At 44.5% G+C, this 13,414-nt stretch overlaps 1 protein-coding gene across 1 annotated transcript in view; it reads left to right on the forward strand.

Moving 5' to 3' along the window:
- LOC146547118 (uncharacterized) overlaps nucleotides 1-13,414 on the forward strand; it is a 266,741-nt gene that overhangs the window by 12,778 nt on the left and 240,549 nt on the right. Inside the window, exons 7-8 of the mRNA XM_085265834.1 lie at nucleotides 9,315-9,731; nucleotides 10,329-10,334. Of these exons, the coding sequence (XP_085121960.1) occupies nucleotides 9,315-9,731; nucleotides 10,329-10,334 (423 nt within the window). The remainder of the gene's footprint in view (nucleotides 1-9,314; nucleotides 9,732-10,328; nucleotides 10,335-13,414) is intronic.

A 13,414-nucleotide genomic window follows, 5' to 3' on the forward strand; every position in this document is an offset into this window, starting at 1 on the left:
TTTGGGGATTCAGTACGATGGAATCATGCTTAAGTTTTATTGTTGCTGCTGTTATATTTGATCGACTCTTTCAGTTTCTTGTTGTCAGTTTTCAGGGACCAAGCAGTAAGGCATAGAGGACACGGGTTTTAATTCAAAAATGGGGTTTAATTGACCAAAAAATATGAAAAATAATTGACATGCCAACACTTAAACAGGCAGACCAATAAAAGAGGTCAAGTCAAAATAACAACTAACAAAAACTCAAACAAACATAAGACAAACTGACTTCCTGAAATGACACATGAGGGAACTTAAATACTAGTTCAGCTAAACCAAATGAGAGACCAGGGGAAAACAAAATGCCTACAATATAACCCAGTAACACAAAACAATTAAACAAACTTGAAACACCCCCACACAATGAAGCATGTGGTTTAGTCCAATTAGGCTGTCAGCAGTACTTCAGATCCCACAGCACTTTTGTAACACAGTGTTAAAACGGGATTAAAAGTATAAATATTCATACTCTCACAATGGGAATAAATATTGATAAAAACACAGTTAAATATAATAAATACTGATGAAGAGCATGTAAACATAACTTTAATTAATATGTACGTATGTATATGTAATATATAAATGGTGTGGGGGCAGGACTTTGTCCTTTAGAGTGCGTTTGTTAGATCCACTGAGCAACCAATGATTGGCCGGTCTGACCCTCCCCCATTTTATGTGCGCTGCTCAGACACCTGTGTGCCTTCGTGTGCCAGTCAGATACGCCAGAGACACAGACGATGAAAGATCCGTTAACCCGTGCGGCGAAGAAGATAGCTGGATAGTAAAAGTCCTTTTTTCGGTGAGAATAATAAGAGTGATACTGTATTCCAGAGGCCTTGAGCCAGCGTGAGCACTGTGAAGCCCTGTGTAGCATTTGTTGCTTCACATGGTCAGGTTTTTTCCCTTTGCTTATTTGGATTGGATTGGTTTTGAGGACCTGAGAAGAATCGAGGATCCCTTTTCCAGTACTGGATGGCGAGCCCAGCCCAAGAGCCGGATGAACTGGTAGATTGTAACCCGACTGGTTACAAACACACTGAGTGACTATTGAACATTGACAGACTGAAATTGACTTTAAAAAAAGACACAAAAAACAATATATCCTTAGGTCGACCATTTGTGGGGTTTATTTTATTTTGTTTTCAAGAAGCGCACTCTACTTTTGTTAAATGTGCATAACCTGCCAAACTTTAATAATTGTCAATAAATGCAATTGTGTTTTCTACACTTACTGCGTACAAGTCCTCTGTAGTCATACACCCTTGGCTCCTACGAATCTAGAACCTGTCTGATCTGGCCCATATTTCCCTTCTGTCCTCGTACTGTGGTTAAAGGTAACTATACTGCCTGTACTACATGCAAAGAAGGCTAGAAGTAGCACTAACAGGTCTTACATGCCCACTACTAGTATTGCACCACCAGTGTTACACTTTGCCAACCAGAAAGGAGAAGCCAAAACATCAGGTACCTCAAATAAAGAAAGATGTATTTGTCAAGTGTTCTCTGTTTGTGAGGTGCCCACACTTGAAAAAGACCAGACTTTGAATTTCACTCACTTTATTTTGACCAGCTAGTTAGATAGCTGATAGGTGGATAGATATAGATAGATATGTAGATAGGTAGTAGTAGGTGAAAAACCTTTCAACACAAAAAATAAAGAACATTTCATTAATCAGATAAATTAAATGCATTATACAGAAGACAAATGAAATAACAAAAATATACACTTCAATAAAGCCACGTAACATAGCTAAAGCTAAATACTTTTGTCTAAACTATCATTTAACCCAGTTTAAGTTAGTTTTACATTCATTGGTTTTTAATCACAGAGCTGAGTAATTTCATACAACGAAGATGAAATAAACTGTGGTTCTTAAATGTCTACCTTGCATTTTTACACTTTTTATAAACAATTACATTTTTAAAGTATACATTTTAGAGTTTGCAAATATTTTAATAAAGACTTTAACCAAGGATTTTCTTTTACAAAGAATTATTTTCCTTAAATCAAACCAAACATATTTACACTAGTTTTAAGATTTAACCAAGGATTTGGGGTAACTATTTTTAGTATTAATTAACATAAATATGTGGGAAACACTATCTACATAAACAATTTACTCAAACTTAAACATTAATTTTAATATCAATATAATTTTTTGAACTTAAATGCAGTAACTATTTCCCAAAGCATAAATACATTTCCACAATTGAGCTTCCATAGTTCCCCAACATATAAGCAGCAAATATGAGTCCAAGAGCTTACCGATAGCCCGTCTAGCTCAAAGTCTTCCTCACAGTGGAAAGTGGATTGTGCTTCATTTGCTGTCCTCTCAGTATGTCGCACCCGGGTCAAATAATAATAATAATAATAATAATGGATTGGATTTATATAGCGCTTTTCAAGGCACCCAAAGCGCTTTACAATACCACTATTCATTCACTCTCACATTCATACACTGGTGGAGGCAAGCTACAGTTGTAGCTACAGCTGCCCTGGGGCAGACTGACAGAAGCGAGGCTGCCATATCGCGCCATCGGCCCCTCTGGCCAACACCAGTAGGCAAGTAGGGTAAAGTGTCTTGCCCAGGGACACAACGACCAGGACAGAGAGCCCAGGGATCGAACCGGCGACCTTCCGGTTACAGATGCAATTCCCAACCCCCTGAGCCACGGTCGCCCTATTGCTGATTGCTGATTGCTGCATGCATTTTATGGTCTACTAGGCACGCCAGCCCTTGGTTGCTCTAATTCAGCTCACCTGGCGGAGCGGCGCGCACCAGGCCGCGCTTAGTTGTAGATTGCACACAAGGTCTAATCAGCGGCCACGCGCAGGCAGCAGCACAGAGCAGGTAGTGGGCAGGAGGAGGAAGAGAGGAGTAACAGCCACACCTACTAGGTCAGCGCGACAATATTAATATAACATAAAACAGAACTTTGACCTTGCATATTTGCACTCCATCTAAACACTGGAAAGTGTGATGGACAAAAAATTAATAAAGGAGCAATATATTTGACAACAAGTATTATATATTTGAAGTAGTGACTGCAAATTAAACTAAAGTGGAGCAACTAGTGGTGAGGTGTGGAGCTTACCATGTGTGGCTGGCCATCACATCAGTAAACAAACAGCATTTCAAAAGGAAAGGAGACAGATTTTCACAGTTAGCTGTGTTTGACTGCAGTGAATTTCACTGAGCATGATGATCATGTTAGCAGCTTTACATTGAGCAACAAGTGAAGACTTCAGACAGCAGAGAGTCTTCATCACTTTGTGTCTCCACCTGCAGATGTAGAATAAGTGTGATTTCCACGTGTGTGATGTGAGCAGCAGGTGAAGCTGCTGTTGTACAAGATATCAAGTGTAGATGTTGTTGTTCCACTCTGTGTGTTTCTATATTGTTCATATTTAGTGTTTTACTGCTAACACTTTATAATAGCTACACACTCTTAAGCATTAGTGAGGTGTTAGTTAATACTTATTTCATCATTTATAAAGCATTTCTCCTCCTTGGTATGTCATTCATAAACATGGATATAAATGTTAAGTGTTGCTTAATAAGCTCATATATAACATGTTTAATGACAGCAGTTTGATATGTTTTCAATGATGGATTAAGAATCTAAAGTTTTACATGTATCACAGATATTCCTGGTTAATTCAGGCAGTTACTGGTTGTTAGTGATGTGTCTTGTGTGAGCTGGTCTAAAGTGAGGCCCATCCATGCCTCACAAAGCATTTATCAAATAAAGTGAAAGGTCAGCAGGACCTGGAGACTCCAACCAGTCTCAGCTGTCTTCATGACAGAAAAAGGAAAAAGCTCAAAGTGACTCTGAATATTTCACAGAGCGTCTGTCAAGGCTCTGTGTGCGGGCAGGCAGAGATGAGGATCCAAATGCAGGACTCGGAAAATGGAATGTAACTCAAAAAACCTCAGCTTTATTGCTGGCAGGAAAACAAACATAAAGTGAGGACGGAACACTGAGACCAAGAACACACAGGCATAAACTGATGGTACGACGCGACACTGAGCATGGGAAAACACAGGGCTTATATACACAGGGTAGTAACGGGGAAATCGGCAACAGGAGGGAGACACAGCTGGGAGAGATCAGGGCTAACGAGACAGGGGGAACAAAGCTGCACATACTAACATCAGACAGGAACAAGAACCTTCAAAGTAAAACAGGAAACAAAACACACTTTACTAAGACACAGACTAGACAGAGACAGACTTGACACTGACCAAAGGCTACTAAATGATAATCATAATCACAACAGTATCAGATCATAAATCATAATATTGAAAAACACCAAGATAACTGAAACACCAAGTACCAGAGAAACATAAAGGAAAATCCATGATGCAAAAGTACCAAAACATAATGAACTCAAAATACTGGGTCCAACGGACCCAGAACCGTGACAGTACCCCCCCTCTAAGGGCTGACTCCCGCCAGCCCCAAACAAAAAAAGCACAACAAAGCACCAGGCCAGGGCGGGCGGAGGGGGTCCAGGATGGAGGGACAGGCCCAAGCAAAAAAAAAAAAAAACAAGGAGCACCAGAGTCCAAAAAACGCAGGAAAGCATATCAAAAACGAAACGAGAGCTCACCAAGAGTCTACAAAAAGTCCAGGGGGCTGACCGTGCACACGGCAACAGTGGCGACGTGCGAACAGTTCTGGAGGCCGACCGTGCACATGGCGATGGCGGGCAAACAGTTCTGGAGGCCGACCGTGCGGACGGCAACGGCGGCGAGGAAGCAGTTCTGGGGGCCGACCGTGCGGACGGCAACGGCGGCGAGGAAGCACTTCTGGGGGCCGACCGTGCGGACGGCAACGGCGGCGGGAATGCATGCCTGGAGGCCGGCCACGCGGAAGGCAGTGGCGGCAACAGAAGTCCGGAGGGCGGCCACGGTGGTGATGATGCCCAACAAGCGGCCTGGCAGATGACCGACAATGTGGAGGTGGTAGGAGGGGACCCGAAGGCTGCGTGGCCCCTGCAGCCCCAGGCGAAGTGGAGGTTGGATCAGATGAGGCAGAGGCTGAAGCCGAAGCTGGGCCAGGCGACGCTGAAGCGAATGCGGAGGCTGAACCAGGTGAGGCTGATGCAGAGGCGGGGCCAAACGAAGCTGGTGATGCGGGAGCTGGACCAGACGAGGATGAGGACGCGGAGGCTGGACCAGACGACGCTGAAGCGGCTGCGGAGGCTGGACCCGGCGAAGCGAATGAAGCTGAAGGCGAAGCTGAAGGCGAAGCCGGACCAGGCGAAGCTGAAGGCGGAGCCGGACCAGGCGTGGGTGATGCTGAAGCCGGAGCCGGACCAGGCGTGGGTGATGCTGAAGCCGGAGCCGGACCAGGCGTGGGTGATGCTGAAGCCGGAGCCGAGCCAGGCGACGGCATGGGTGGAGACACGGAGGCGGCAGCTGGCGTGGAAGCTGAAGACACGGAGGCTGCAGCTGGCGTGGAAGCTGAAGACACGGAGGCTGCAGCTGGCGTGGAAGCTGAAGACACGGAGGCTGCAGCTGGCGTGGAAGCTGAAGACATGGAGGCTGCAGCTGGCGTGGAAGCTGAAGACACGGAATGCTGCAGCTGGCGTGGAAGCTGGAGACGGAGGCGCTGCAGCAGGCGGCGGCATGGATGAAACTGCCGCTGCAAGCGTGGACAAGGCTGCTGGTGGAGCAGCTGGTGGCTGGACGGGCTCCTCGGGCCCCCCAGCTGACGAGGAAGGAGGCTGGACGGGCTCCTCGGGCCCCCCAGCTGACGAGGAAGGAGGCTGGACGGGCTCCTCGGGCCCCCCAGCTGACGAGGAAGGAGGCTGGACGGGCTCCTCGGGCCCTCCAGCGAGAACAGTCTCAGGACCAGTGGGCACAGGGGCCCCTGGAACACACAGGACAGGACCAGCAGGCGCACGGGCCTCTGGCAGGGACAGAACAGGACCAGCAGGCGCACGGGCCTCTGGCAGGGACAGAACAGGACCAGCAGGCGCACGGGCCTCTGGCAAACACATAGCAGACTTCAGCCGCCCAGAGCATTGACTCTGCTCAGGCAGTGACAGCCGGGTGCAGTCCTCAGCTGGGTTCCTAGCCTCCAGGGGTCCAGAGTAGGCTGAGGGCTGAAACTCAGCCTCTGGGGAGGCCCTGGAGCGCGTCACAGTCTCTGAACTGACCAGCTTTTTAGGAATGATTACATTATCATGAGGTTTGTTGCTCTGCTTAGAACAAACTGATGAAACACAGTTCCTTTTAGATTGATTTGACTGAGCTTGTTGTACCGGGGTAGCAAGTGACACAGGGTGCAGGGCTAGTGGCTGCTGAACAGGAGGCTGAACTGAGGGTGACTGAAACAATGGTTGGGATGACGACGGTGGTGGAATTGGAGACTGAGCTTGAGGCCGGGCGGCTAACTGAGCTTGAGGCCGGGCGGCTAACTGAGCTTGAGGCCGGGCGGCTAACTGAGCTTGAGGCCGGGCGGCTAACTGAGCTTGAGGCCGGGCGGCTAACTGAGCTTGAGGCCGGGCGGCTAACTGAGCTTGAGGCGAAAGTGGTGGTGGTGGAGTTGGTGTCTGGGCTACAGGCGGCTTCTGAGCAGGAAACACAGGACACTGAGCTACAGGTGGCTGCCGAGCAGGGGACACTGGAGACTGAGCTGAAAGCGGACGGGCAGCTGACTGAATAAACATAGCTCCAGAATAAACAGATCCAGACGGAACAGTCTTAACTCCTGGATCTGAAAAAACATCAGGCGCACAGTCTTCTGAACCAATGGGAAAATAGTCATTCTTAAAACGAAAACTCTTATTTTCCCGAACCGGAGAAACACGAGCTGTAGTGTTCATGTAGCTGGCGTTCGCAGCTTTGGGGGAAACAGTCTGTCTATCCCTTGACAAAAAAGGCGAATGAAGGGAGACTCTGTCACTCACCCTAGGCGGTTGTTTGAGCTGAATCCCAGGCTCCTGCTGGAGCTGTGAGTGCTGGCTGCGTGTTCGCTGCCTCCCTGTTGAAGAGGGAGCGGCGCTGGCGGAATATGACGAGGGAGGACTCTGTGGCTGCTCCTGCTGTGATGTGGAAATGCTGGGTGAGTCAGGTGGCACGATAATAATCCCTAACATCTTGTAAAAGGCTTGTGCAGGCGTGAGCTGATTGCTTGCAGGCTCGTAGTAATCCTCCCGGGACCGGCTGGAGCGTTTTCTGCGAGACCTGGGCGTCTGCGGGGAGGAAGCAGACGAGTGGGCCGAAGGGTAGGCTGCCAGCGAGGAACGGCAGCACGGAGGCCCTCCAAGCGCTAGCCGAGTCCCGTCAAAACGGGAGCTGCGCTTCCACGGTGAGTCCGCTGGATCCATTACTGGTCGCGTCGTTCTGTCAAGGCTCTGTGTGCGGGCAGGCAGAGATGAGGATCCAAATGCAGGACTCGGAAAATGGAATGTAACTCAAAAAACCTCAGCTTTATTGCTGGCAGGAAAACAAACATAAAGTGAGGACGGAACACTGAGACCAAGAACACACAGGCATAAACTGATGGTACGACGCGACACTGAGCATGGGAAAACACAGGGCTTATATACACAGGGTAGTAACGGGGAAATCGGCAACAGGAGGGAGACACAGCTGGGAGAGATCAGGGCTAACGAGACAGGGGGAACAAAGCTGCACATACTAACATCAGACAGGAACAAGAACCTTCAAAGTAAAACAGGAAACAAAACACACTTTACTAAGACACAGACTAGACAGAGACAGACTTGACACTGACCAAAGGCTACTAAATGATAATCATAATCACAACAGTATCAGATCATAAATCATAATATAGAAAAACACCAAGATAACTGAAACACCAAGTACCAGAGAAACATAAAGGAAAATCCATGATGCAAAAGTACCAAAACATAATGAACTCAAAATACTGGGTCCAACGGACCCAGAACCGTGACAGCGTCACAGACAAGTGTAAACAGCAGAAACACAATGTTGATATTGAAGTGATCAAAGCTACTTTAGGTTGCTCCCTCATCACAAGGAGTCACCTGATAATGCAGGAAAGTGTCTCTGGGATGTTGAAGAGTTTGGAAGTTCTTTACTTGGTTCCTCAGGCTCAACTTTCCTCTGGTTTGTAGTCAGTTAGTTTTAGTAAACAGGTCAGCGTCCAGTCAGGTTCACTTCCAAAGAGCTGCTGAATGAAACACATCATTTCAGCTGTTTGGTGCTGTGCTTTCACACAGGTGGATGATGAAAGAAAAGGGCGTGGCCTCCTCGTGTGTCACAGTGAAAACTTAGAGCAGCTGCTCAGGCTAAGGAGGTGATGAGGTTCAGAGGTGGCTTGCCATCTCCTTCATCATGGAGAATCCAAAGCAAACATCATTTCCTGTCATATCAAACATTAGCCTGTATAACACAGAGATGTTACTGCATTCAATCAATAAATACCAGGATTCAGTGACCATAACCAATATAACATCTAAACTCTCTAAACTCAAATAAATAAATTAATACAACACTATATTAATGCTAGAGCTGGGTAACGTCACTAATTTCTATAATCAATTCTATTGTATTCAGTTTTGACTCAGAAAGTAAGAAAGATTAGAATTCTGATCATTTATCAGTACTGACACTTGTGAGACTTCATCAGAGGTGTAAACATCACAGCAGATGCCTTTGTGTCAAAGTAACTGAGGATAAACTGCAGAGAAACATGAAGGAGATTTTCCTGGCCTGGCTGTTTATAGCAGATAATCGCCTTAAAAATATTCTGCAGTCGATAAAAAACAGAATTAAACCACGAATCAACATATGAACATTACCTTATGCTGCTGAAGTAAAGCAGAGCAAAGTTACAAAGGTTTTCTAAGAGACATAGCTAAGTGTTTTGCAATTTGGCATCATAAGTTTTAAAAGTTTACATTTCTTCAGTATTAAACAGCAGAAATGAGGCTTTGTTGTCTGAGGTAATTTTTGGCAAAAAAGGCAGCCAAAAGCCAGCTGTTCTCACACAGAGTATTCTACCTTTTTACAGCGCAGGAAATAATTATTTAATCCTCGGCTCAACATATAAATTTGCTGACTTACAAAGTAATAAACAGTCTCTGATTTTTATCATAGTTTCATTTTACTGAAGACAGAAAATCAACAAAGATCCAGATTAAACACACAAACATTACAAAGTGATTTGTGTGTCACTGAGTGAAACAAGGGTTTGATCCATCAGTAGTGTGTAGTTGTTTTTATGCAGCTGAGATCAAATCATCACTAAATGTTTCCTTCTTATTGTTCCAGTGTTGATACAAAGACATCAGGTGAAGACAGAACAAAGTTCTTTGTGAATCTGTTCTGTGCAGCAGCAGAGAGAGAACAGCAGACAGGAGAGAAGATACTGGAGCTGTTATCATCAGTGTGCACATACAAAAACACTACTCTTACAGAGAAATGGTGTGAGTTCCTGCTGGATCTGTGCTTCCATGTGAAGGAGTGCGAGACTAAAACAGGCTTGAGTGTCCTTCCATCATTACAGTCAGTTTTCCAGTCAGCTCCTGCAGTCTGGTTCATAAACCTCTCAGAGAGAAAGACCTTCATCCTCCTGGAAGTGCTGAAACTGCAACCAGAGAAGAAACAAGTGAAGCTGACAGACTGCTCACATGAAGAGAGTGAAGTGAGGAGTTTCCTGCAGTGTCTGCCTTATATCTCACAGCTCAGGTAAATGAAATCTTCTTCACATGATTAAATCTACATAAGATGAGATGCTGTTCTAAATCGACAGTGGAAATATTTTACGTTCTACAAGTTTTAATGTAATTATACAGATTTTTTTTATTCATATGATATTTCTCTGTCATCAGTTTTATATTGACACATTGATCTTTGATTTTCTATAAATATTGTACATTCACTAATGATGAAGGTTCAGTGTTTCCTTCTTATTATTCAGTTTCAGTTTTATTTGTCATATGCAAGTTTGCACAGAGTCAACATTGCAATAAAATGTGTTTGACAAGCAGAAGACAAGTCACTCAGCAGTATAGTACAGTAAAATATTAACAGAGTTAATATATATGTATATCTACCCACATGTATAAATAATGAAATCTTAAGAAATCTTAAAATAGCAATGTGACCGTTGAAGTCTATTGAGGAAGGGGGGGACAACATATTGCACATGAGATAAAGTGGCACAAGTGGGCAGCAGTATAAATGAAGCAATACAAGATTTAAAGTGGCAGTTAGTGCAGTATTGCATGGAGTAATAGTTTTTTTCATTTTAATACTAACTAAAATGAAGTGAACAGTGCAGAGTGTGGAGTGTATTCAGGTGTTGTTAACACTCACTTGATTTTTTTAGTCCTGTGAACATTAAAATGAAAGAGCTGAGCTGTTTTTGTGTGCGCCCCAGTGCGCCCCAGGGTGGCTGTGGCTACAATGTAGCTTGCCATCACCAGTGTATGAATGTGTGCGTGAATGGGTGGATGACTGGATATGTAAAGCGCTTTGGGGTCCTTAGGGACTAGTAAAGCGCTATATAAATACAGGCCATTTACCATTTACCATTTGATCAAGGTATTTTTTTTTTATTGAATAAAAATTATATTTAACAAAATTACAGCAGTGTTAATAAACGTTTTTTTCTGTTTTTTCCCCTACCCATCCAGAACAATGCAACCAAGTCCCAGCCAGATTTTTTAAAAAAAGACAAAAAAAACCCCCACTAAGCAATAGTATCTGCATTTATACTTTCAAAATAAGTAAAAATAGAATGGCTTATGCCATAAAGCTGAGCTGTTTTTGAAGGTTCACTATAATTCCATTGAAGAAACAGGCAGACACAAGTGGTTTTCCGTCACAGGTTTGTTTGAAGACTTCTCTCCAAAGCAGGGCTCTAGAGTGCGACCAATTTGGTCGCAAATGCGACCAACTGTTCGGGTAACAAAAAAAAAAATCTCTGCAACTCTCCATGTGGTCAACAACAGGCACACATTATGCCCCTATCGTGGACTAAACCAATCAGAGATAGTCAGGGGCAGGACCTCTCTGATTGGCCGTGGTCCAGTTGAAAGTGCAGGTGGAAGTGGGAGGTGAGTAGCTTGAATAAAGCGATATCAATTCATTAACGGATTCCACACAAAGACGTAAACACAGAGCGGACCCGACGCATCAGAATCAGCTTTGTCTTTCTCGGCTTTCTCACCCGACGGCCCGTACACGGACACGCTGTCGGAGCTTAGCGATTCTGATGCGTCCGGTCCGCTCTGTGTTTGCGTCTTTTTTGCGCTAGATTCTGAGCTGCAGGTTTTGTCTCTCTCCAACCAAAATTTGCCGAGCCAGCAGCTACGCTTCACATTTGATCAATGTCGTCATGAATTCCCTCTGACCTTTGCTGTTTTGCTTCCACTACGATAAAAATCACACTTCCTGCACAGCTCTCTCTCTGTGTACTTCAGGAACAGTTTCCCGTCTCAAATCTCTGTTTTCTGCATTATTCATTCGCTTATTACCCACCAGTCTACTGTTGTTTACAGCGCTGTCTTTTTCTTTTTTCACTTAAATGACCTCGGACAAGAAAGCCTAATTTCTGCTGTTCAATACTGAAGAAATTTAAACTTCTTAAAATTATGCAAAATTGCAGAATATTGCAGAATATTTTTAAGGTTATCTGCTATAAAAAGCCAGACCAGGAAACTCTCCTTCGTGTTTTTCTGTGTTTTATTCTCAGTTACTTTCACACAAAGGCATCTGCTGTGATTTTCACAATTCTGATGAAGTCTCATGTGTATCAGTACTGATAAATGATCAGAATTATAATATTTCTGACTGTCTGAGGCTAAATTGAATCAAATCAGGACTTTGAGAACCGGAATCAAATGGATTATAGAAATCAGTGATGATACTCAGCCCTAGTGAGCAGCCTGGGCCTGAGAGAAGTGGATGTAGCTGTGAGTAATAAGAAAAGATGAAAAGAACTATTGATAACTTTTTTGTTAAGTTAAGGCCTGATCCGTCTGAAATTCATAGCCAGTGCTCTGACACGGTGCCATCAATCTTTGAATGCTGAAAAAGCACAGTTTATCCAGGAAACACATTATATGCTGCAATAAATGCACTGCCCAAGTGTCCCCTCTCCCCACTGCCTTTCAGCAACAGACAGCAGCAAACAGGTCGTCAGAAGAGGCCAAGATGATGATTAAGTTTAACATTTTCTACAATATTGACAAAGCACTTTAAGCACAAGTTTGTTAGTTAATAATTTAGAAATGAATATTGTCTGTATGGACTTCGCCCCCAAAGAAAGTGCACATGTAAAACTGCGGTGTTAAGCGATGCGGTTGAAAATTTTGAGTGCGCCTAACTTTTGTGCCGGTACGCCTAATTTTTTAAAGTTAGGCGTACCGGTGCGCCCATGTCAAAAAGTTAGTCTAGAGCTTTGCTCCAAAGCCACTGTGAAAACTACACAGTATTAACAAAATAAAGACTCAAAGTAAGATACAGAACTAAAATAACACTGTACAACAAAACAAGCTAAATCAGTAAATACCTCCTTGGAATGCAGCCTTCATCAGTCAGAAACATGATCACATGAATGGATGATAAAGATCTATGAAGAAGTGAATGAATATGTCTGTGAAGGTTCTCAGTCATCCAGGTCATCGTAGTCAAAGGAGCTTGCAAAGAAAAGCGTCTGGACTTCTTTAAGTTACTTGAAGACGTTTCACCTCTCATCCGAGAAACTTCTTCAGTTCTAAGGTCAAATGGTGGAGAGTCCCAGATATAAACCTAGTGGGAGTATCCCCCCACAGAGGGACAAAAGGACCCCCTGATGATCCTCTAATCGCCTGAGCCGAGGTGTGAAACTGGGTGTGGGTCCCAATCAGCCAGAGTTTCAGGTGAGCTCATTGTGAAACCTGGCCCCACCTTATCATGCGAATTCCTGAGGTCAGATAGCCCAGGATGTGAGTGGGCGTTAAGGCGTCTGGGGAGGGAACTCAAAACTGGATTATAGATGGCAGACAGTTGGTGTCGTAAACCACCGCCTCTGTTCAAAGATGGTCGCTCACAGTGGACATAAATGGCTTCTTTCACTCCTCTTTCAAACCATCTGTCCTCTCTGTCCAAAATGTGAACATTGGTATCCTCGAAAGAGTGACCTTTGTCCTTTAGATGCAGATGGACTGCTGAGTCTTGTCCTGTGGAGGTGGCTCTTCTGTGTTGTGCCATGCGTTTATGAAGTGGCTGTTTGGTCTCTCCAATGTAGAGGTCTGGGCATTCCTCGCTGCACTGTACAGCATACACCACATTGTTAAGTCTGTGTTTTGGAGTTTTGTCTTTCGGGTGAACCAGTTTTTGTCTGAGTGTGTTGCTGGGTCTGAAATGCACCAGGATGTCATGCT

This window comes from Mchenga conophoros, linkage group LG23 (assembly GCF_057382185.1).
Source record: "Mchenga conophoros isolate Kocher_MC1m ecotype Shallow Benthic linkage group LG23, M_conophoros_male_GT1.1, whole genome shotgun sequence".
Taxonomy (NCBI): Eukaryota; Metazoa; Chordata; class Actinopteri; order Cichliformes; family Cichlidae; genus Mchenga; species Mchenga conophoros.